General features: G+C 36.1%; 2 protein-coding genes across 7 annotated transcripts in view; one reads left to right on the top strand and one right to left on the bottom strand.

Annotated features, from left to right (window-relative positions):
- Positions 1-13,872, bottom strand: part of LOC106134424 (fibroblast growth factor 22) — a 162,397-nt gene extending 148,525 nt beyond the window's left edge. The window contains exons 1-2 of one of the 5 annotated variants that reach the window (XM_060949841.1): positions 13,790-13,872; positions 12,934-13,200 (exon numbers count right to left, since the gene is read on the bottom strand). The gene's annotated coding sequence lies outside the window, so the exon portion shown is untranslated. Of the gene's footprint in view, positions 1-12,933; positions 13,228-13,725 lie in introns of all 5 variants that reach the window. The other 4 variants (XM_060949843.1, XM_060949840.1, XM_060949844.1 and 1 more) reach the window with 4 other exon arrangements.
- A 7,019-nt stretch (positions 13,873-20,891) lies between these two features.
- LOC106134423 (MYG1 exonuclease) lies at positions 20,892-24,655 on the top strand. 2 transcript variants are annotated; one of them, XM_060950071.1, is made up of 5 exons: positions 20,892-20,978; positions 21,076-21,124; positions 21,542-21,792; positions 22,270-22,836; positions 24,460-24,655. In XM_060950071.1, the coding sequence occupies exons 2-5, from the start codon at positions 21,119-21,121 to the stop codon at positions 24,623-24,625; spliced, it is 990 nt and encodes a 329-aa protein (XP_060806054.1). In that variant the 5' UTR covers positions 20,892-20,978; positions 21,076-21,118; the 3' UTR covers positions 24,626-24,655. The 2 variants fall into 2 exon arrangements, with proteins under 2 accessions (XP_060806054.1, XP_060806053.1); XM_060950070.1 differs by having other exon boundaries at positions 20,892-21,124.
- Positions 24,656-26,111: the final 1,456 nt, after the last annotated feature.

The following is a 26,111-nucleotide window of genomic DNA, read 5'->3' as shown; positions in this document are numbered from 1 at the left end:
TCTATAAATAAAAACACACTAAATATTATACTTGCATATAATAATAATAAAGCCTTTAATTCCGAACTATAGACATTTTACAAAATTAAAATAAGGTAATTAAAACTAAAATCTTCATTTAACTACAAAAGGTCTCTTAGTTCAGTGTGCCTTATGGCAAAGGCCTCCTCCAACTCTTTCCTATGCTTTCTGTCTGCTGCCACTCTTGTCCAGAGGGGACCTAGAGTCATTTTCAGGTCATCCTCCCATCTTCTCTTTTTACGACCTCGACCCCTAATGCCATTATACTTGCATAGGTAAATTAAATGTTGTTTGTTAAATTATAATAAAAATATAAATACTTATATATCTGTCTTACCAGTTCGAAAATAATTATTACAGCAGAATCCCAGGCCGCTTTCCGAAGTGGTTAGGATGCAACAGGGACTTACATCAAAAGAATGATGGTCAAAAAACCGATCTCTAATCATTTACATTTCGATATATCTATTCCTGTTGAAGTCTACGGTTTTTGCCGATCTTTCGGTTGGCAACCGATTTTTCGCAGTGTTACGATTTTGGGCGTTACAAATTTAACTAGCACTTAATTAGTTCTGCGGTGTAATTAGCGGTCTATAATTATTTCTGTAGATAGAGAGTAGATTAGATCATCAATATTAATGCGGAATAGGCGGGACAGACCTTTTTTTCTTAGAGATTAGATTGCAAAGTTATATCAAAATAAATATGAAACAAATACCTATAGTTAAAGATGAGATTAAAGAGATATATATGATAAGACCGAAGAATGTTTTCTTCTTTATTATGTGATTCTTTACAACATCACTGCTTGCATCTGATGGGAGACATAAAAACAAAGCACGCCTTTCCCAAATAAAAATGTCAAATTTTTTACGATTAGATTCGAACAAGTGTAGAAAGTTAATATCTGTATCAACCAAGGAACGATATAAAATATCCTACAATTACTACATCTGTTAACAAGGGGATATAAAATTTTCATTACATAGTAAAATTTATTTTATTGCATTCAAAAAATCTAGTTACGACAATTTTAGATAGGTCTACTCCTTCTTGTGAATTGCCATTGAAAACATACGAGCGTGTTTAACATATTTGAACGCGTCGTTTTTGGTAAGCATTTTGTTAGTGTTCTATTTTTAGCGTGTTGCGTTCAATTGTCGAAGTAAGTATTAAAATCATATCACAGTCATCTGTTGTTGCACAGATTGTGCATGCGTACTATTTTTTTTTTCAATTAAATCACATAATCTTCTCAGCATGTTACAATTCTGATATCTTTCTAAAACTGTATTCTCTTAAAATCTGCTTTGGGTATACCGGGCATTATATATTCGTTTTCAGAATTATTTTTGTATGGCAAATTATAGCCCCTCTTAACCTATTTGTAACCCTGTGGAATTTACGAAATAAAAATAAAGGTAAACACACATACAATGCGTTCCCACCCCGAATTCTGCACCGTATATTTAATCAGTTCAAGTTAGAATGGCGACCTGAAGCTGTCACCACGCGTGTTATATGTGGTACACTGTACATGCATTTTGGTTTATTATGCCACACGTGGTCACATACATTCACGTCTTTATCCCTTATCTAGTAGAGAGAGCCAATTGGTCGACAAGACTTGAAGGCCACAAGGTGATTGAATGATGGGACTGAGATTCAGATTATGACAGAGAATTTTGAGTTTTTTTCGTGAATATTATCAAATGCTTTTTTCAAAACAACCGATTCGCATAATATAATTTACTGGTGAAAATGAATACCTGGGTATTCTAAAAATTTTTTATTGTCTATCCTACTAATATTATAAATGCGAAAGTTTGATGATCTCAGTATGGATGTTTGTTACTCTTTCACGGAAAAACTACTGAACCGATTACGATGAAATTTGTTATGTAGGTAGCTGAAAACCCAGAATAACATAAAGGTTACTTTTTATTCTTTTCGTTCGTCGTTCTTCGCTTCCACGCGGACGAATCGCGGGCACAGCTAGTTCATTATAAATTAGTAAGATGAGATCTAAAGAAGAACGTACAGGCTGAATTAATACCAATAACCATTTTCCCTTTACAGCGGAATATTTCTAATACATACCTAACTTTTAATCAAACAATTTGTTTAATTAATTAGTCGGCTAATTTTTCCGCATTTAAAATATTTAAAAATTATGTCTACTTCGCTGTTATCTACGTAACCAAAGGTCGTGATCTTCATAACTTTATGAGTACCAAAATCTTCCAATTAGCTTACCTAAAGGCAACATACATATATGACAATTAGGCATTTTAAGTATATAGTATCGTTGAGTTAGTATCTCGTAACACAAGTCTCGAACTTACTTCGAGGCTAACTCAATCACTATAATTTGTCCTGTTTATATTTTATATTTATATTTTTATATTTCAGTAACATACCTACTAACATGTAATCACGACTCGTTGCGGGGTAGACAGAGCCAACAATCTTGAAAATATAACAGGGTCACATATTATTCATAATTAAAATCGAGTAACTCAAATAGTAACTAGTAGCTAGCCCATCGCTTACAAGAAGAATACTTAGTTTATTTACCTCTCCTTAGTCGCCTTTTACGACATCCATGGGAAAGATATGGAAAATTATTTTCCCAAAAACCGCTAACATTCGCATGCATACATACGTCAATATCCCTTGCGGGAAAGACAGAGCCAAATGTCTTGAAAAGACTGAAGGCTACGTTCAACTGTTTGGCTCAATGATAAAATTGAGATTTAAATAGTGACAGGCAGGTTGCTAGCCCATCGCCCGAAAGAAGAATCCAAGTTAGCCCTTAGTCGCATTTCACGACATACATAAGGAACAGATGGAGTGTTCCTATTATTTTTTTCTATCGGTGCCGGGAACCACACGGCACTCACTCGCAGATTCGATTTCAGGTCGCCGCCTTACATAACAATTGAATAATGACTTGACTAATATACGACTATTTTACATTGCACCCGCCGTGCCCGCATCACGTATGACTGTTTACACTATTCACATACGGCTGGTTAATAATAAGTGACTACTAATAGATTTAATTTCAAGGTAACAAACACATTGGAAAGGTATGTTTTTGCAACGGCTCAGCGCTGAAGCAAAATATGCGTAAAACACAGAGACGTCTGCTGTTATTTTTCAGAGTGCGCAGCAATAAATGTCGTGTGGTTCCCGGCACCAATACAAATAAAAAGGATCACTCCATCTCTTTCCCACACATGTCGCAAAAGGCGACTAAGAGATACGCTGTTTTTTAGCGATGGGCTAGCAACCTGTCGCTATTTGAATCTTAATTCTATCATTAAGGCCTAACAGCTGAACGTGGCCTATTAGTCTTTCTAGACTGCTGGCTCTGTCTACCTCGCGAGGGATATAGACGTGATCATATAAATGAATGATTGCCTTATTTAGCCAGATGTTTACGTAATAATTCAAAAGTCAATCAAATAAAACCTTATTAATTCTAAAGTTACCATCTATTTTAATCAGAATTTAATATTTAAGCCATTCAGCTGAACGTGGCCTTGTTCAAGACTTGGCTCTGTCTACCCCGTAAGGCAGAAAAACGTGACATTAATCTGTATAAAAAAACCTCGTTTTGCCTTCTTTCCCTGAGTTCTTTTATCAGCAAGTCGGGTGCTACATTGGGACGTGTGTCATTGTTTTAATGAACTTCAATCCCAATGCGCTCTCTAGATAAAATGAGATCTTGCCGCAAAGCGATGTTTTACGTAATTCACAATCTTTATATTGTGTTGTATGTACGTGTATTGGCACCAATATAAAAAAGAAAAGGACCACTCCATCTCTTTCCCGTAGATGTCGTTAAAGGTGACTAAGGAATAGTGTTATAAACTTGGGATTCTTCTTTTAGGCGATTGGCTGGCAACCTAACCAATTCTATCATTAAACTTTACAGCTGAACGCGGCGTATCTTTCTTTTTAAGACTGTTGGCTCTGTCTACCTCACAGAGAATATATAGACGTGATTATATGTATGTTATTTTTACAGTTAATTTTATATTCAAAAGTGCAGTACCTCTATTCTTCAGCTTTTATTTGAAACTGCAGTTACCTCGATTCTATTCTGATCACACAATGCAATAGCAATTTAGACAAATTGGTCGTCATTTATGTATTGGTGCCGTGTGGTTCCCGGCACCAATACAAAAAATAATAGAACTACTCCATCTCTTTCCCATGGATGTCGTAAAAGGCGACTAAGGGATAGGCTTACAAAGTTGGGATTCTTTTTTAAGCGATGGGCTAGCAACCTGTCACTATCTGAATCTTAATTCTATCATTAAGCCAAATAGCTGAACGTGGCCATTCAGTCTTTTCAAGACTGTAGGATCTGTCTACCCCGCAAGGGATATAGACGTGACCGTAAATGTATGTGTATGTAACATATAATCACGGCTTTATCTCTTTATGAAAAGATTGGAAGGCCACATTCAGCTGTTTGAATTAATAATAGAATTGAGATTCAAATAGTGACAGGTTGCTAGCCCATCGCCTAAATAGAATCCCATGTTTATAAGCCTATTCCTTAGTCGCCTTTTACGACATCCATGGGAAAGAGATGGAGTAGTCCTATTCTTTTTTTGAAGAGATTGAGGGGTCCTATTTTTTTCTATTGCCGCCGGGAACCACACGGCACAAATTCCCGCAAGAATGGGAATTTTCGTTATACGCGGACGGGTGAGCGGGCGCTCTTTAGTCAAAGCTGTATAAAGCCCATTTTTCTAGATGTCAGACACATTTTTACATCAAGATCAGGGGAGACTGATTGGTCCTGATGGAAGGTCATAGCACTCAAATGATCGTGGGGTCTGTGATTCGGTTTGCATTCACAAACATACATACATACATACATAAAATCACGCCTCTTTCGATACATTAATTTCGAAACAAGAGTCATTTCAAATCGAACAGAACCTTCATCTTTAATTTATAAGTATAACTTTTTCACTTATCCCTTAAGGTATAGACAGAGCCAACAAGAATAGGCAAAAGTGACAGGTTGCTAGCCCATCGCCTAAAAGAAGATTCCCAAGTTTATAAAACCAATCCCTTAGTCGCCTTTTACGACATTTGTGGGAAAAAGTAATCCTCTTTTCTTTCTATTGGTTCCGGGAACCACACGGCACTTATTATGCGCTTAAGATTAAGAAGAAGGCTTACAAACTTGGGATTCTTTTTTAGGCGATGGGCTAGCAATCTATCTCTATATGAGTCTCAATTCTATCGTTAAGCCAATTAGCTGAACGTGGCCATTCAGTCTTTTCAAAACTACTGGCTCTGTCTACCCCGCAAAGGATATAGACGTGACCATATGTATGTATGTATTAAGAAGAAGATCAATTGAAGAGTTAATTAAAAGGTACACGGTCTATCGAGATCGTAGTAAGTGTATTTTTGTCAGGTTGTAAATAGCGCGCTTCATTGGCCCAGTAATCTGTGTCGAACTTCATTTGATAAAGGTACCGTGTGGTTCTCGGCGTTTAAGAATAATATCTTTCTGATGGATGACGTAAAATGCGATTGAAGGAAAAGCTAATGAACTTGGGATTCTTCTGACGATGGGCTTACAACTGTTACTATTTTTCAATTCAAGCCGTACACATGACCGTGGCCTTTCAGTCTTTTCAGGCTGTTGGCTCTATCTACCCCGCAAGAGATATAATCGTAATTATATGCATCGAAAGTTTAACGTTGCTTTATCGAGAATTCAAGATTCAGTTCGGTGAGAATTAGATAAAGTTTTATACGATTCTAGATGTCCCGGCAAACGTTGTTTTGCCATATAATTAATTTTGAAGTAATTTCTAGTTAAAAAAAATGTTAAGGGTGGACAACCCTTATCACTAAAGAGTATGAAAAATAGATGTTGGCCGATTCTCAGAACTACTCAATACGCTCACAATATTTCATGAGAATCGGTCAAGCCGTTTCCTCATTTCAGTCGGGGGTTAAAACTCCAAATCACGTGTGATTAATTTAAAAACGTAAATGACATTTTGAGTAGCAGTTTTAGAGGTTAACTGCACCAAATAACATACACCGGAAACCTGATTCCGAATGAAACAGGTTTTCAAAAAGTGCATTAAGCCGCTAATCCATCGCTTTCGCGCACTAAACTATATATAGCTTAGCTTTGGGTACTCTATTTTAAAATTCGCATATTTTATAATAACATGGGCATTAGTAAAACAAAGAATTTACTTTTGTAAATTACCTTCAAGATGAGACTCTGGGCAAAACCATTGATGCTTAAAGCGAAAAATATATGTACATATAAAAAATATATGTTATAAAAATATTATACCATAATCCATAGCTGTGTGGTTCCCGGCACCAATACAAAAAAGAATAGGACCACTCCATCTCTTTCCTGTGGATGTCGCAAGAGGCGACTAAGGGATATGCTTACAAACTTGGGATTCTTTTTAAGGCGATGGGCTAGCAACCTGTCACTATTTGAATCTCAATTCTATAATTAAGCCAAACAGCTGAACGTGGCCATTTTCAAGACTGTTGGCTCTGTCTACCCCGCAAGAGATATAGACGTGACCAAATGTATGTATGTATGTATGTACCGTAATCCAGGAGTAGGGAATTACAATATCGTAAGGGATAATAACTTATACATTATAACTTAAAGGTAAAAGAGACAAGTCACTCGATGCGCGTCAACCCTAACGGCGGCAGACGAAACAAAACGTGGTACCTAACTCAAAATTTTGCAAAAAACAGACCACGAATTTATCACTGAATTGTATCAGAGCACTTACGTGCCGCTCTCAATGCGAGCGAAAAAAAAAATCAATGGCATATTATTATGCTTCATTTTTGTTTGTAGGTACCTGATAACATCTTTAGGCGTAATGTATTTGGTATTTGATAATCATGTGAATAGCACTCTTGTTACCATGTTAAGTGTTCATGATTACATGATTCGTATTGAAATAATTAGTTCTACATTCATTCATGTTTTTCAATGTAGACAATGTGCATTCGTCCATGATTTAGATTTAAGAGATCTATGTTTGTAAATTGACGTCCAATGAAAATGCTGCAGTGTAGCTTGTTCCACCGCTTCTTCTTCACATGCACTTTGGAAGCGGTAGTAGTTATAATTAGATTTAAGTGATGTGACGTCAATAAGTGATACCTTTGTGGCGACATCTCTACGCCATTCGTCACAACATCCAATCTCACAACAACTGTCAATCATCGCGAAGAAATTGACGCGCTCAACCAATAGCAGCGAAGAATCTAAATCGCGATTTCAAAGATTTCATGGATTGGAGCATAAATACAACCTCCGACACAACATCGTCGGAGCCGCGGTTCCCCAGGCATAACACCTAGCCTGGCAGAAGATCTTCCCTTTGGTGGCGGTCGAGCCGAATCATCGCTCCCGCTAAACCTTGTATCCAATTTTGAAAATAAATCTATTCTATTATATTCTATTATGATAAAGAAATTAAACACTGGTTTGCGATACGTATTAAACGCTGTTAAAAATATCGAAATTACATTTTTTTTCTAGGTCGATAACTAAAGACACACTTAGTACTGTTTAACAAAAATTATATCTGCTTAGTTTATTACAGATATTTAGCGCTGAATTTGATTGAAATTAAAAAAAAAAATATATATCTTATTATTGACCTAAATACTGTTATTATTATTTTAAATTTTTTTTATATATATTTTTTCATTTTTGTTTCATTTTATTATTGCAAGTGCTTATTTTGATTTGTATTAGTAATTAATTGATCTTTAATCATATTATAAAGGAAATATTGTACGTCCATATGGGCAGGACACAGTGATACTTATAATTTTATTGTTGACCTATTTTTTTTTTTTTTGTTTGTTTTTACCTGTGTTTCACAATAAAGATGTTTGATTTGATTTGATTTGATTTGATTTATTTTAGAAAATAACGCCTGCTTTAAGAAAAGTAAACTAATCTTACCTTTCTAATAACCCGTTTCTCTCAATAAAATTTTCTCAATCATTAAAATATTCAGTTAAAAAATTTCCATGAACTACAGGTTAGTTTATGGACGTCATTTGTAGGTACACTTTTCTACTTGAGTTATCGCCCAGCAAGTTTTGTGCACACGCATTCCGTAGATTTTTTCAACTAAAATGCCACTCCTTATACAAATATTTAAAACTAGCTGTGCCTGCGACTTCGTCCGCGTGGAATAGTTATTTTGGGCATCATTGAAACCCTCAAGGATAAATAATTTTCCTCGTTTATTTTTTCACATATTCCATTATTTCTTTGCTCCTTATAGTTGCAGTTGCCTTTCTCGATAAATGGTCTATTCAACGCAAAAATAATTTTTCAATTCGAACCAAAAGTTCTTGAGATGACCGCGTTCAAACAAGCAAACAAACTCATCAGCTTTATAATATTAGTATCGATTAAAAAAATTAATACATTTTACATTTCATCTGGTTGTTTCAATACTAGTGGCATAGTGCATTATTGTTTTCTGTCATTCTGTTATGTATACGAGTAAAAAGGTATCTACAAGGAGATGAACTAAAATTTTTTGGTACAAAAATTCTTAATTCAATTTTTTTTAAAACTAACTTAACGTATCATTTTACGATTGGACGCGTCTTAAGAATAATAGGTGTTTGTATTTTTAGGTTCACATAAACAGCACTAAATGACTCCCTTGAACTAGGAAGCGATTTGGAGTATTTTAGTTGACATTTTGGTCAAACGCAGCCGTTGCGTTTGTCGCCAAGTGAATTTCGCAACAGCCGGTTATAGATTTAATGTGTGGCTACAGAAAATATTGCAGGCATATTGATGCATGTGCACAAGAGACATCCCGATGATCTTATTCAAATAAGTGATGATTGAAACGAAATTTATAGTAAACTGGCGGCCGCCCGCGACTTCGACCGCTTGGAAACCTTATCAATCCCGCGGGAATTCCGGGATAAAAAGTAGCGTATATGTTATTCTGGGTCTTTAGCTACCTACATACCAAATTTTATCGTAATCGGTTCAGTAGTATTTGCATGAAAGAGTAACAAACATCCATACTGACATACTCACAAACTTTCGCATTTATAATATTAGTAGAATTGTAGATATCGTTTTAAATTCTATAGAGAGTTTCCTATTTTTTGACAAGTAGGGTAAATAAAATTGTATGTGATATTAATGTTGGCTACTAAACTATGATTAGTGTTTTACTAGTTATTATTCTGGTAAACAACTAAAAAGGACTGTAATGTTATACGTTCTCGCATGTTTTGTGGCCACGAGATTTGGATTTATTTAACCTGCAGCATTTTAGGGCTCACACTAAATTAAGGTTAATTGAGTTTTCGGCTATCGTTATTGATTCTTGGCTGTTTGTTTGTTAAAATAATATATTTAGCTTATTTATAGAGGTGACGGTGATTTTCACACTACATTTCATGCGTTTAGTATGCACATTTAGTGCCAATAAGCGTTCGAAATGTAATTTTACATCAGTAATGGATAAAACATGTGCTTGGTTTTATGCCTATAATTAATCTGAATGCTGAAGAAGTTCTAAGCAAATACGAATTAAAAACATCGTTAACGTTGGTTGGGGCAAATATTTGTTCATTAAACCCTATGAAGCCTTATCGCGTAATGTGTGACTCTAAAGAGGAATCACAGCACATGTCGATTTCCATTATATTTCAGAAATACCAAAAACAAAAAAGGTTTACATAAAGATGAGATTAATTTTGTAAGTTCCGATTTTCTAAATGAAATGAATGTTGATGTAGATGAAGTAGAACGAACTTATGTAAGGCACTAACACAACGAACGTCACTCTGTGACACAAATCTGTACAAGCTAGCAAGCTAGCAATAGATAAATTGATGCGATAACAATCGCAGACAGTTTTGATGTTTCATTCACACTGAAAATCACTGATATTTGTATAATTTTTTGATATTATAATTTCTCTATTTATATGTTAATAGATAATCCTATCGAGAAAAGGATGGTACGGCCTTGTCGCTTTTTTTTTTTTGCTCGACTTAGCGAGGGCACTGCCGTTATAATACATTTAGATTCTTTCAACATTTTCCATTTATGATACTTCTAAAGCCAAACAAACTCTTAATAGTGAAAATATTAAATTATCTCTTTATCTTTGTCATAATATGATTTTCCTTCGATACCAGACCAATATGGAAGCTAAAACTTCGCAGCTTACACTAGATGAATGTGCTGAATCCCGTGGTAACCCTTTACGACATCCACGAGAATGAGTCGAAGTGGCCCTATTTTATAAAATTTAAATCTTCATAAAAGAGAAAATTTACTCATTTTAGGTTATTTAAATTAAATTGAAAAAAAAAAAAACTAAATGCACTCTTTTAATAACGAATTCAGTTGACCCGTGATCAATCATTCCCCAAAAAAGCCGGAGACTTCCGCTAAATTTTTCGGCTGATAGATAACGTAAACGGGGTAACAGATAAGTAATTTATATCGCTCTTATCGTCCATTGTATATTTTCTCACTTATCGTGTCATAATCAAATCAGTGCAAGAGACGCACTAAGGTAGGCATGGCTGATAACGAAATTAAATCCAACTTATGGGGTTAGCACTTGGCGCGTTGTATTAACAAGTGCAATAAGACATTATTGCACACAATTCCTTATTTTGGAAAAAAAAAATGTTATTAAAATATTTTTCTTAATTTTTTTTTCTTGTGTATTTTTGAATTAGTTTTTATTGTTTTTCATGCGGCCTATCAGACTTTCCAAGATTGTTGGCTCTGTCTAATTCGCAACGGATAAAGACGTGATTATCCTACTTCCTACTACTATTATAAAGGCGAAAGTTTGTATGGATGTATGGATGTTTGTTACTCTTTCACGCAAAAACTACTAAACCGATTACCATGAAATTTGGTATGTAGGTAGCTGAAGACCCAGAATAACACATAGGCTACTTTTTATCCCAGAGTTCCCGCGGGATTGCTAGGGTTTCCATGCGGACGAAGTCGCGGGCGGCCTCTAGTATAATTATATGTATGTATGTTTTTCATGTTAAAATTGGAATGTCAACTTTTTCATTAATAATTTACGTGGCTTATGTAAGTAGATACAGCTCTCGGGAAATTCTCCTTAAATTTTTTTTTTTAATACATGGATGTCACGTTTAATTTATACAACGTTTTCATTTCATTTGCACCTAGAAATTCTAGTATTCAAAAATATAGAATTGTCGCTTGCGCTCAGTACATTATTTTTAGTTGTAACGAAATATTCGACGAGGTCATTGTATGATGTGCAGACGGCGGCTCGCGCTGAATCCGTTTTGTCTTATATCCTACCGAATATAATGAACTTACACGTGCTGACATAATTCAGTTTGAGTAACGATTAGCCGTATTTTAAAAAAAAATTACAATTGATTCTTTGAATGTCCACACAGTCAACCTTTGTACATTTATTGAAACACAAAAATGTCCGGGAACAGAAATCGAAAGGTCACGTAATTCCAAAGTAACAAAAAAATAGTAATTGAAAATTTGATAAAATGAATCTGAAATGACTATAGCTAAAGTCTTAAATATTTTTAAATTCAAGCGATAGTATTATCATTTCAAAAAGATAAATTCAAATGTTGTAGAAAATCCAAATAATAAAAATATTTATAATTGAGAAAGATATTACGGAAATAAAAAAAATGTACAAACATAACGATAAGCTGGCAGAAATACAGGATTGTTAATCACGTTTCTAAATGGAATAACGGAATAGATATGGATTATACACGTGGACAGCAATCTAGATCTAGACTAGAACGTTCCTTTCAATGTCTTTCATCGGTCAGCTTTGATAAATGTCGAACTCTTTGCAGTATTAGAACTAGTCCACAACTAATTTCTTATTAGTGTCTTGTTAGTTTTAATTGGACAGTGTTTTGTGTATTAAGCGAAGCAGTGTTTACAAAATTATAATGAATGAATTACTTCAAGGTATTCCCTATTTTGCATATAGTGTTTTGTGTTTATTATATATTGTACTGGTACAACCAAAACTTATCATTCTATTTTGCTACATTCACGTTTCGTCAAAATTAAAATTGAACGACAAACTGCTTGAATTAACGAAATGGGTGATGAGAAAAAAGCAGGCAATTCCTTGGCCACTAGTCATTCCCAAAAGAATAAAAACAGTATTTCCAAGTATGAATGACAATTTTTCTTTTTTATTCAAAGCCAGACTTCTGGTCTCAATAAATCTCTTACAATGGCGAAAATCATGAATAGATTCTGAGCTGCTTGATATTTCCATGGCCAGAATTCTGTTTTTTTTTTAATTACTTGTCTCTAAACTTTCTATGCTAGTTGTTATTGTAATTTTTTGGGCTGTCATCGTCATCATGACTAAGTGACCATTATCAATTTTACGTAAATGATTTTATTCATACATTGTCTTTAACATATTGAACAGGTAAAAACAAAGTTTTTTAGGGAATTGCTTTCTACATTGTTCAATGAAATTCGTAATTTTTCTCATAAAAATCATTTGACGAAACATCTAAATCATATACTAAATTTGGAGAATCAATTTGGTTAATAATCAAGTAGTGTATAGTCTTATATTATTTTTAATTATTTATTTTAAAATTTTCCAATTCAATTTCAATAAAATGATTATCGAAATGTTTTTGGAGATATACATTTTTAAGTCTTGGGATATTTTATATTGCAAGTTTTCATATATTTATTATGACGATTGCATATCGGTAAGGTAATAAAAATATGTACAGCTGATATTTAAATTTAAATTTCTTTATTTTTTATATGTTTAAAACTACAAATACAATGATATTAAAACTCACCTGTCCAAATAATCAAACGAACCGGCAAAAAGTTGCACAAGTACACTTTCAGGATAAAAGTACACTTTCGAAGCGGCGCTCACGCACACACGTCTTTTTCAAAACCGCGTTAGTTGCCCAACACCTCGTGTCACTTTCGTACTGTTTCCGTATCGTATTCACTTGTGGTTATTGTAACTCTAACTGAACACTGGTATTGGTTTGAATCTACATCACATAAGGAAGGTAACTGATACTAGTGACATTTCCCAACAGCGTACGTGTGAGCTGAAAATCACATAGAAACACGATCCACTTTAAAAAAAAACTTTTCATTTAACCCCGAAAAATCATAGAGTAAAAAACAGAGTGACGTCAAAAAAGTGAATAGCGCTATGATTAACGCGATAAAGAATCTATAATTCGTTAAATGTTTACTCAAATAATTGGTGCGGTGTGTGAAACCACGGCTAAACGTGGACAAACTTTACACACAGATTGGTGCCAAAAGAAATTCTGTCGAACAATTAGCGGCTAACTGTCGTCTGGCGGTGAGCAAACGACTTTTTTTTTTCGTAAAAAAACTTTGCGTCGAGTGTTTCGTAACAGCCGAACGGCTCAAGTCATCACACTGAAATCCTAAATCTGCACCTCCGCGTGGCAATGCATCAAAAAATTCACACTAAAACCAAAGACACAGTTTTCACGTCCTTCAACTGCATTGTTATGCAACGACACCGGGCGAGTTTGCCAAAAAATTTTTCGAACTCGGAACGTAAAAAAAAAAAGTGCAAAAGCCGGAAAAATTATAACCTCAAAGCGAAAGTTTTGACGTGCCGAAAATTTTACTCTATGATTTTTCGTGCGTCAATCTCACATGTTGTTCTGTCGTTTGCCGTTAACGTGATCGTGAGTGATGCGGAGTTGGTGCGGCGATACGTGGCCGCCTCGCGTGAACGGTGGCGCGATACTGAACGACCCAACGGGCCACAGTATCGCTGAGCGTCGTCGGCGCTATCTCAACTCTAGGCCGATATAGTTGACGTCTTCAAAAAGCACCGACCCATTGGGGTAGCGTCCACAACGGAAACTAGTTTGCTAGGTACCGACAGAAAATGGTAAAGTTACACGTTTCTAAGATTTTCTATGTCTTACCTACATGAAGAGGTTTGTTTTATGACGGTTTGGATGATGATTTATGTAAAATATTAATGAATCATGTCTTTATCACTTGCGGGGTAGACAGAGTCACTAGCCTTGAAAATACTGGTAGGTCACGTTCAGCTGTTGCTAACCCATTGGCTAAAAGAAAAATCCTAAGTTTATAAACCCATCCCTTAGTCTCTTTCTTTACCACTTTTAAGAGTCCTATTCTTTTTTTTCTATTGGTACCGGGAACCACACATGATTTTACATCCGAACATATATATTTTTTTTATTAATATATGCAGAGCAGAAATCCGTGGTGCAATAAACCAACACCAAAGGACCTAAAATAAGGTGAACCTGAAGCCAAGAAGCTCGCTGAAGAACAAACAAACATACTTTCATTATAATATTAGTTATGATTGGAATGGAGTGGGGGATGAAGGTATACAATATCGATTTCATTGCAGTTTGGACTAACACAACGACACATATAATATTTATTTTAGACTAAATAAAAATTAATGAACCCCGATAGGTACATGATTTTTCTTTTCCTTTCAATTGTGTGACAATAAAAATGAAACGCTTCAAAAAATATTCAAAATAATGTTTTTTTTTTTTGTTGGTTATTGCACTTTCTCACGCGTCGTGATTGGGAATCTCTTCAATCAAATTTATACAAGCTTTTGCGTGGGTTTCGCTCTTATTATTATTAGTTGGGATTCCCATGTCTTATATTATACTGCAAATTTTCATGAAAATCCATTCAGTATTTTATGCGTGAAAGAGTAAGAAACAAACACACATCCACGCATGCTTCAAAAAGTTCACTTTATAATTAGTACGAAGAAGAATAGTTTAAATTTAACAATCAATTTCGCTTTCATACATACATATATAATAACCACGTCTATATCCCTTATGGGGTAGACAGAGCCGACAGTCTTGAAAAGACGGAATAGCCACGTTCAGCTGTATGGCCCAATGATAGAATTGAGCCCCAAATAGTGACAGGTCTATCGCCTAAAGGAAGAATACCAAGTTTCTAATCGCCTTTTACGACGTCCGTCCATGGAAAATACATAGGTTTTTACACGCACGATTTCGCGTTCATTTGCCAAATTCAATATATATAACTTTTATGAAGTACCTACTAGACTTCGTCCGCATGGAATCCCGCGGGAAATCCGGGATAAACAGTAGCCTATGTGTTATTCTGGGTCTTCAGTTACCAAGCTTCAGCATACCAAATTTCATCGTAATCGTTTCAGTAGTTTTTGCGTGAAAGAGTAACAAACATCCATACTGACATCCTGACGTACTCGCAAACATTCGCACTTATAATATATAGTAGGATTCCCAAAGAAGACGTACTTATCACATAGTATTTAGTACTTATCAAATAGAGTAATGGTATCTCTACTTTACATCTCTACATTACCTAGCATCCTAGCGTCATTATATATCGCTACTAGCTGTGCCCGCGACTTCGTCCGCGTGGAATAGTTATTTTGGGCATCATTGAAATCCTCAAGGATGTATACCTAATTCTCCCCTTTTTTTCACATATTCCACATTTGCTCCTTATAGTTGCAGCTATATAACATCAATAGCCTAAAGCCTTCCTCGATAAATGGTCTATTCAACGCAAAAAGAATTTTTCAATTAGAACCAGAAGTTCTTGCGATTAGCGCGTTCAAACAAACAAACTCTTCAGCTTTATAATATTAGTACAGGGGGCGAGTTTGAATTTGAATTGAATAAATGATGGAATTGAGATTGAAATAGTGACAGGAAACCAGACCATCGCTTACAAGAAGAATCCTAAGCTTATTAGCCTTTGCCTTAGTCGCCTTTTACGAGTGGTCCTACTTTAAAGTGCCATGTTGTTATGTTGTTTTCAAGACTGTTGGCTCTGTCTACCCCACAAGGGATATTGACGTGACCAATTATGTATGTATGTTGTTACTGGCACTTGAGAATTATACAGTTAGGTACATAAATCACAATGAATGATTACTAGAATTTGAACCTGTAAGGTATTAAACATAAATACACGATTTTATAATGTACACTGGAGGTTGTATGAAATATATTCGGTTAGACTCCAACCCGCGTTTCATTACTTAGCACTGGCGACGAGGTTGCTTATTATTTCGAATTAAATAAAAATCCTACGCGTATTTCGGGTTAAATCGATTTAATTATATCTCTGGTGTAAATTTTTTAAATTATCAAAAAAAATACCATGCCGATCGGTAAAATCGAACCTTTCGATTTAACATCTAAATAATGACCGGCTTATGTAAAACGTGTTGATCAATGATTCTTCTTCTTCCTGGCATTAATTCAGATTACATCCTCATCACTCTGGAGAGGAGCCCGGGGTGCACCTCTGGTCATAGATCCTGGTTTGTTTGACTAATGTTTTGCACGAACGACTCCCATCAGACCTCCGCAACCATTGATGGGGAACCAAACCCGTATCGGAGCATGGTAACGTTTCCATTTTGCCTGAATGTGCAGGTTTTCTCACGATGTTTTCCCTCACCATAAGAGCATTGGGTCCACTCAATGAAGAAAATGCTGCAGTGCAGTTTGTTACCGCTTCTTCAGCACTGACGCCTTGGAAGCGGCAGTGAACTTAGTTTTAAGTAATTTATTTGACGTCAACCAATGTTGTGAAACCAAACGTTTTGACAATTGTTAAGCGATATGAAGTTTACATACATACATAAAATCACGCCTCTTTCTCGGAGGGGTAGGCGGAGACTACCTCTTTCCACTTGCCACAATCTCTGCATACTTCCTTCGCTTCATCCACATTCATAACTCTCTTCATGCAAGCTCGGCGGTTTCGGGTACTTTTGACCTGACCCTTTACCAGGACGTCCTTAATTTGATCAAGATACGTTCGTCTAGGTCTATGAAGTATCCTATAATTATAGATAAAAATTTTGAATTTTGAATTTGAATTTTTGAATTTTGACTCAATATTGTAACACCTGGCGAAGCATACGGCGTAGAAGAACCATTATACTCTTCCACGCGTACGAAGTCGCAGGTGACAGCTAGTCAATACATATAATAAAACAGTAAAAAAAAATTCGTCTGTACATTGAGTATATTTAAAAAAAAATATATGTACCTATAACGATATAAAAATAGAAATCAACGAGCATGAATTTGAAAAAAAAAGTCCGTCTGTTTGTATGTTTGTTTGTACACGCTTATCTCCGGAACTACTGAACGGATTTGAATGAAACTTTTTTTGTTGTATAGCTCTCATGCCTGGCCAACATAATTATTTTGGCATCTGGTACAGCTGATATCGAAACAAAACAACTCATCTAAACTATAGGAAATATCGAAATGACGTCTTAACAAAAGTTGTTCAATCTGATGAGCATTTTCTGTTAGCGTATAAAAATCGAAGATCTGGAACCACTGATGCAGAACCATTATAGACCAGGTAAATCATCCGAATTATGAAAAAAACCTCTTGACAAAAGTTGTTCAACCTGATGAGCATTTTCTTTTAGCGAAATTAAAAACGGAAAATCTGGATCATGTGATGTAGAAGCCAAAGAGACCAGCTACTCTGTAAAATGTACCAACATTTGAGTAAATTTAATAACCTTCGTATTTCCAATAACACGCAAACGGAGTTGCGGGTATACTAATGTATACTAGTGTACACATATATACATATATAATCACGTCTCCATCCCTTGCGGGGAAGACAAAGTCCAACAGTCTTGAATAGACTGAAAGGTCACTTTCAGCTATTTGGCTTAATGATGGAGCATCCCAAGTTAGGCCTATCCCGTGGTCGCCTGTTGACATCAACAGGAAAGAGATGGAGTGGCAGTGGTCTTGATTCTATTCTTATTTTATTAGTGCCGGGAACTACACGGCATATAAAATAGTCTTTGGAATTCTCTATAAGGAATTTGAACTCGTACCGTCACTTCTTTGGATATCATAAATACATACATAAAATCACGCCTCTTTCCCGGAGGGGTAGGCAGAGACTACCTCTTTCCACTTGCCACGATCTCTGCATACTTCCTTCGCTTCATCCACTTTTGACCTGACCCTTTACCAGGACGTCCTTAATTTGATCAAGATATGTTCGTCTAGCTAGGTCTTCCCACATCATTCTGGATATCATCATATTTATAATAAAGAGTAAAAATGTGTAGGTACTTATGATTGTGAACGAATAAACTCCAAACAACTGGATTGATTTTCACTAAATGCCGTGTGGTGGTGCCCGGAACTAATAAAAACAAAGAATACGACCACTCCATCTCTTTCCCATGAATGTCGTAAAAGGCGACTAGAGGATAGGCTTACAAACTTGGGATTCTTCTTATAGGCGATGGGATAGCAAGCTGTCACTATTAGAATGTTAATTATATCACACAGAATTTCTCTAAAGAAAAGAATGAAACGCTCTTCAAAATGGACACCCCCCTTACTTAAAGGGTACTGGTACTTACAAACATACATTTTTCCCGGAAGGGTAGGCAGAGACGCTTCATCCACATACATAACTCTTTTCATGCAAGCTCGGCGTACTTTTGGGTACTCTTGACCTGACCCTTTTCCAAGACGTCCTTAATTTGATCAAGATACGTTCGTCTAGGACTTCCTTTTTTTCTGATTTAAGTATTGATTTTGATTTTTAGCACCGTGTCACTAGATGAAGCACCGTGATAGAGTAGCGAAACTAAGTGTGGGAAGTAAACAAAAGATCTTCCAAAAATCTGTCAGCCATGCGAACAAAGTGATAGGCATCAACTAGTTATAAATATAGTCTACAATTATTAATAATTTTTAATTAATTACTTTTTTTGAAACCTGATTTCTTTTGTACCTAGGTGGCGGTAAATTCGTCGATTTTGGCCCGTTCGTAAAAACTAGTAGGTAGGTACCTATAGATAATACTTCCAGTATCTGGACTGGACTGGCTGACTGGAATCTATTCAAAACAATCATTAGAGAGATTCTATTCTAAGTATAATTTAATATTGTGAAGTTGACGTTGTTGAAGAAAATGCTGCAGTGCAGTTTGTTACCGCTTCTTCTGCACTGACGCCTTGCAAGCGGCAGTAAACTTAGTTTTTAAGTAAATTATTTGACGTCAACCAATGTTGTTAAACCATACGACAATTATTAAGCGATATATAGTATCCTATAATAATGAATAAAAATTTTGAATTTTTGAATTTTGAGTGAATCATTATGTATTCTTCTTTTTGTGTGTTGACATTATTCGAATATTTAGGTAATTTTTCCCACTATTGGTGCCGTGTGGTTCCCGGCACGAATAGAAAAAAAATAGGACTACTCCATTTCTTTTCCATGGATGTGATAAAATACATCTAAGGGATAAGCTTATGAACTTGGGATTCCTCGTGAAGGCGATGAACTCGCAACCTGTCACTATTTGAATCTCAATACTATAATATATAACAGCTGAACGTGGTCTTTGACTTTTTAAGACTGTTGGCTCTGTCTACCCCGCAAGGGATACAGACATGGCTATAATGTATGTATATGACTATGGGGCTGCCAAACTTTAAAGCAAAATTAGTTTTATTTTGTGAATTCGCTTTTGTGACCACTAACGCCATCTAGTTGAATTTTAGAACAAATTTATCTGTAATCGATTTTCAATATCGAATGCAGCTCGATATTATTATGCCAATCGGTAAAATCGATAAGGCAAGCTCACCAACCCATGAATACCAACATAAAGGTAAAAAATGTGGTGGATTAATCTTTTCTTTTATCGATTATACTATCGATTGCTAGAGCTTAACATATAAAACGAAACGATTACCCCGAGCTTCTCTCCAGGAAGTCAGGAGGAAGATGACCTAAATGGACCAGCTGGCATAAAAAGAACGAAGAATATGTTGTTAAATCGAAAAAGTATGAAGGGTCGTGGAAAGTGTAAAGAAATCGTTTTTGCCTACTTCTATGGGAAAGAGTACGCCCGGAAATATTAAAACGATAAGAAATTTATAACGATGGAGGGACATAGAAACATAATAATGTAAAACTTATAGGAATATTTGCAGTACCTACATACATATAATACCTACGTCTATATCCCTTGCGGGGTAGACAGAACTAATAGTCTTGAAAATACTGATAGACCACGTTCAGCTGTTGGACTTAATGATAGAATTAAGATTCAAATAGAGACAGGTTGCTAGCCGATGGGCTAAAAGAACTTAGGATTCTTCTTTTAGGAAATGGCCTAAAAATCATCCTAAGTTTATAAGCTTACCCCTTAGTCGCCTTTTACGACATCCATGGAAACAAGATTGAGTGATCCTATTTTTTTTTTATTTTATTGGTGTGGGGAACCACATTCAGTACTTACATTATCGTTACTTTTAATATTACGTTCACATCGTGATTTGGGTCATTATGACCTAAATACATATATTATTATGTCTCCTTTATCTCCTGTAAGGAAGACAGAGCAAATGGCCTCGAAAGAAATCAAAGGCTATGTTCAGCTGTATAACTTAGTGATGGCATTGAAATCAGATTTCAGTTGCAACACAAGGCCATTGCTTAAAAGAAAAATCCGAAGTTTATTAGATTTGACTTGTTACCCTTGACTGTCTTAAACATTTAAGTGTTTTAATGTCGACGTTCCAAAGCGAGGTAAGCTCGCGGAGGACGGTCAGTTAAATCGATTACTTTATCGAGTACATGAATTTTAACAATCGATTCAATAGCTCTCACCACATCTCTAGTAGAGCAATGGTTGGTTGGGCTCAGCTCTAGTAGATAGACATCTGGTTTGCGAAAAAAAGCAGTGTGTCGCGTCGGCATTTCGTATCTTTCTGGAGTTTATTCCATGTATTACAAAAACTAAGGCTAAGCGTTCGGTAAGCTTTAATTCCACGTACTATCGGTAATGTTTGTAAAGATTTTTACACATGTAAAAATATTGTATCGTCTACCAGTGAAAACGTGTAATTTCAGCGTTAGTAGCAGACTTCAAAATCTCTTTGATTTGAATCGAACAATGAAGGTTAGAATATTTTAGCTTATAGCAAGGGTTTCTTGGATTAGTTCATTTGAAAGTAAGAAAAGATAACCTATATAATTGGTACTTGCTACAAGATTACTATAATGCACAATACTAGGTACTTATAGGATTTGCTTCATTTGACTATTGTGTCTATTAACCCTTTTGAGGATAAAGACGTGTGGGATAACATTTCGTTGTTTTTTCATAAATAATGTATGAAATTTTTTCCCACTTGGCAAATGGCATGTTTAACTGAGTACTATGTTATTAATACCTTGGTCTTTTTCTATATACAAGTTCCAAAACAACCCTTGAACTTACTTGGGAATATGTGTAATTTGCCAATTGAATAAAAAAAGTTTTTCCTTGTTACATCTATAGAGAAAATTTATTCCACCTTTAATTTAAAACTTTCAGATTGGTACGCATGATGGAGTGTTTCACTGTGACGAAGTGCTGGCGTGCTTCATGCTTAAAAGTCTACCTGCATACAAGGAAGCTGAGATTGTACGCACTCGTGATGCAGAGAAGTTGAAAGACTGCAACATAGTAGTTGATGTTGGAGCAACTTTTGACCATGAGAAAAAGCGATATGACCATCATCAGCGGGAGTTCACTGACACATTAAGCACATTGCGACCTGAGCTTGGTGATAAGTATAAGATCAAGTAAGTAAAAGAAATTTATATTCATTAAAGGTGATTCATTGAAGGTAGATTGCTGAAACAAATAAGTTGTTTTGGTGAGTTCCCAAAAAATGCTAAAAACCTCTGTTAGTTTTTCTTATAACCTATAGTAACTGTACACTAACATACATAAAGTCACATCTTCCCTTTCCTTATGGGGTTAACAGAGCCAACAGTCTTACCAGAACAGACTAGCAACCTATCATGATATGAATTTCAATTCTACAAGCCTTTCCAATCAATAAGTAAGTACGTTAATGCTTTATTCTTCATTAATGCAGTAGGTAATATATATATAATAACAGTAATACAGGCAAAGGCAGGCTTATCCTTAAGTGGGATCTCTTCCAGCCAACCTGTCTGCCAATCAGTCTTTTCAAGACAGCTGGCTCTGTCAACCTGCAAGGCATATAGATGTGAATATATGTATACTAAATAGCAAAGGGATTTTTGTTCCAGATTAAGTTCAGCAGGTTTAATATATACTTACTATGGTGAAGATGTGATCCAACAAATCGCACCTAAAGATGCACCGTTAAGCAAAGATAACCTACAAATAATTTACAAAAAAGTATATGAGAATTTTATAGAAGAAATTGACGCCATAGACAATGGAGTGCCAATGACACAGGAGGAGCCAAAATACAATATACGAACACATCTGAGTCGTAGAGTTGGTCGATTGAATCCTGAATGGAATTCTAAACAAGTCATTGACATCAATGAGATATTTAAGAAAGCTATGATTTTGGTCAGCGAGGAGTTCTTATATACTGTCAACTATTTTATATCAGTATGGTTGCCAGCTAGAGATTACGTGAAGACAGCTCTTGAAGATCGACACAGAGTGCACAAATCAGGACAAATACTTGAGTTTACGGAGCGGTTCCCATGGAAGGAGCATCTTTTTGATTTGGAGAACGAAATGGGCATTGGTCATGAGATAAAGTATGTTTTGTTCAATGACAAACCAAAGTCATGGAGGATCCAAGCTGTCCCATTGGAACCAACCAGTTTTGTTACAAGGTGCGTATATTTTTTTAGGTTATAATAAAATAACCTGATAGGTTAATGTGCCGACCCCAAGTAAGGGCCCGTGCAGAGGGCACCACCTTTGTCTGATCTAGGTCTGACTGCCTCAGACAGACTGGATTGAACGTGTGTGATTAAATGACACAATGTAGTGTGCTATAGACTGACGATTAGCGACTGGCGGTCAGACCTAGGTCAGACTATATTTGCTACACGAGCTCGGAAGAGTGGGACCGAAAAAGAATAAGAAAAGGGGCATGCATCAATTATGAATGATTTATAAAAATGAGATTGTATGACCTATAATTCTCATAATCTAAATTCTAGATTCTTAGATAATCTTCAGATTTTATATTGAGATGAAATGTACTTTTATTGTACACAGCGTACATAGGTACAACAAGTGTCAACACAGAATCTTATTATTATTTTCTAAGAGAAAGAAAAAGCGTCCGCTTGGTAGGACGAATGAAAAAGACAGCAACATGTGCCATAGACTAATTGCAATGATTCCTTTCCTTCCTCCGTAGCATGACACGCGCGACGCGGTATTTAGCGCGCGACGTCTTTTTTATCGCGCGGAAACTATTGCTGTTGCTTTTTTTAATAAGCTGTGAAACGGGACGCCGTTGGTGTACAAAATAGGGTCGCGCGTGCCATACGACGGAGGCTGGATATTTTTTGACCACTATAATAGAGTATAGAACATATCTTGTTCAAAATAAGGACGTCCTGGTAAAAGGTCAGGTCAAGAGTACCCGAAACCGCCGAGCTTGCATGAAGAGTGTATGAATGTGGATGAAGCGAAGGAAGTGTGCAGAGATCGTGGCAAGTGGAAAGAGGTAGACTCTGCCTCCGGGAAAGAGGCGTAATTTTATGTATGTATGTATAATAGAGAGCGCCTTTTTGACGCAGTTATCGGCTTGTCGCCCCTGTTCAATCAACACGTCCCAGGTTCGATACCCGGTCAGGTCGTGATGAAAAAAAGGAACTTTTTTTTCTGATTGACTTTATCTATTGGTTTTAAGTATATTGTTATAAAATATCGTTACGTTTGTCTCCCATAACGCAAGTCTCGAACATGAGCGTCAGTGGTCGAACGGTTAAGTTGAACGACTAAAATTCGCAAGTAATGCGTACTTACAGGGGCACTGGTTCAAATTTTATCTTTGCCAAAATGTACTAATGACTATTTTCTGAGTTATGAGTCTCTAACCGATTTATGGTGCATTTATGGTGAGGGAAAACATCGTGAAACCTGCACGTTTAGTTAACTGAATGTGTAACCATGAAACAATATGAGTTAAGTTCCCCTTCAAAGGTTGCATATGTCAGATGGGAGTCGCTTCGCCAGACTCCACCCAATCCAGAATCATGGTCGTTAGAGCACACGCTTGGCTCCTCTCTAGGAAGATGGGAATGTAGCGCCAGGAAGAAGAAGAATACAAGTCTCGTGGGTTTGCGAAAAACCTGTATTCTGTTGTAGGTGGCGATAAATTCGCTAGTGTAGCTGGCGCTAAATTCTCCCGGGCGAAGTTGCGCGTAAAATCTAGTTGGTACCATAAATAAAAAAAGGAATAATGTTGTTCCCAACATTCTTTTTATTTGGATTTTCAGGAAACCTCTTCACAAATCCTGGTGGGGTGTTCGTGATGAGTTGCTTAGTGACGTATCAGGGATAGAAGGTTGTATTTTTTGCCATAGTACCGGATTCATTGGAGGAAATGTAACGAGGGAGGGTGCCTTAGAAATGGCAGTGAAATCATTGGAAGCTGAATCATGATACTAATATATACCAGTATTGATTTTAAAATAGCATTTTTTTTTTATTTAAACTAAATTATACAAAACACAAATGTATAGCACAATTGGCAGACTTGATGCTAGACTCAACATTGGCTGCAACATTAGTTGTGTCTGCGTCATTTGCTACTTTATTATCAAGAGGAATATTAGTTATATTGCTGGGCAAATAATCCAGGTCTGTGAATATGTTTCTGTCGAAAGGATGAATTCCTCCACATCTAAATCCTGCCTCTGCTATTTCATAGCGGGCAACTTTCTTAAATGCTTCTGCTACAAGACCGGCAATGTCATATTCAGTTAATCTGGCACCAGCATTTGCTCGCATCCACAAACCACAGCGCTCATTGTAAGCATTTTTGAAGGGTTTCATGAAAGAACGGTCCAATGGTTGCAGCTTGTGTGTTGTGTGCGGTGGGGTGCTGAGCAAGAATATGTGTTTTTTTCTCTACAGAAGTTTATGACGTCTAACGTCTTGTGACTGCTATGCCCGTCAAGCACTAGTAGAATAGGCGATTCTTTTGCCGGTCTAGTAAATTTCACAAAATGTGACAACCACAAAGATTTCGTTGTTTATCCATCCTTTAGGCTGAGCTACAGCGTCACTTTCTGGTGGCGCATTAATCATTAAACGATCATTTATTCTTTGGCGAGGAAATATGAAAAAGGGGGGAATAAACTGTCCTGTGTCACTCATACTAGTTACATTTTTTCATCTTTCTGCTGACGTCAATTTCCCCACTTGCCGTATGTTTTTCTTTGTCATAACTTTTTCATGTTTCTGGACTGTGGTAACACCAGTTTTGTCACAGTTATAAATATTTGATGGACGGAAGTTATATATATTCATGAGCTTTTCTAAATTTGCAAAGAAAATGTCAACTTGGTGTTTATTAAAACCAATAGCACGCATTAAGCTTGTGGATTCTGCGGTTCTTAGGCTTATATCTGGATGTCTCTTTATGAAGTCATCATAAAAATGTTTCCCTGCCATTCTTTTTTCTTTGTTAAAGCGATGAGGTAGTTTAAGTTTCTCAGCTAAATCATAAGCAAGCTTTAAAAATTCTTTTTTAGACAATGGCATGCAACGGTCAGCTAAGTCTTTGATGTGACTTTCTAACAAGTCCTCGTACTCATCTGAAAACGTTATCTTGAATCTTCCCAGCGCCGGCTCAACGAAACTTGGTGCCCTAGGCAAAATTTTGGAACGACGCCCATAAAAACACAACAAAAATCACAACTAAATAAAATACTAGGTACACCGATTAAAGAGTGACAAAAGAAACTCCTTAGGTACTACGAGTCGGAGAATTTTGTACTTTTGAATACCCCGGACATGGGTTCATGTTCAAAGATAAAAAAAAAACTTTACCAGGTACTGCATGGGTTCAGGTAATTAAAGCAAAGCAGATTATAAATAGGCGAGTCCACACAGAGCGAGCAGCCTCGCGAGGCATTTGCCGCGC

Source organism: Amyelois transitella, chromosome 20 (assembly GCF_032362555.1).
Source record: "Amyelois transitella isolate CPQ chromosome 20, ilAmyTran1.1, whole genome shotgun sequence".
In the NCBI taxonomy this organism is placed as follows: Eukaryota; Metazoa; Arthropoda; class Insecta; order Lepidoptera; family Pyralidae; genus Amyelois; species Amyelois transitella.
The sequence above is the reverse complement of the archived record's forward strand: the minus strand, read 5'-3'. Positions and strand labels throughout refer to the sequence as shown.

What these genes read in the sequence shown, in the direction of transcription:
- LOC106134423 (XM_060950070.1), top strand. Translation starts at nt 21,008, where the DNA reads ATGTTTGTAAAGATTTTTACACATGTAAAAATATTGTATCGTCTACCA. An exon ending in GGTGATAAGTATAAGATCAA is followed by an intron (nt 21,793 to 22,269) that starts GTAAGTAAAAGA and finishes TTTTTGTTCCAG; the next exon opens with ATTAAGTTCAGCAGGTTTAA. An exon ending in CCAACCAGTTTTGTTACAAG is followed by an intron (nt 22,837 to 24,459) that starts GTGCGTATATTT and finishes TTGGATTTTCAG; the next exon opens with GAAACCTCTTCACAAATCCT.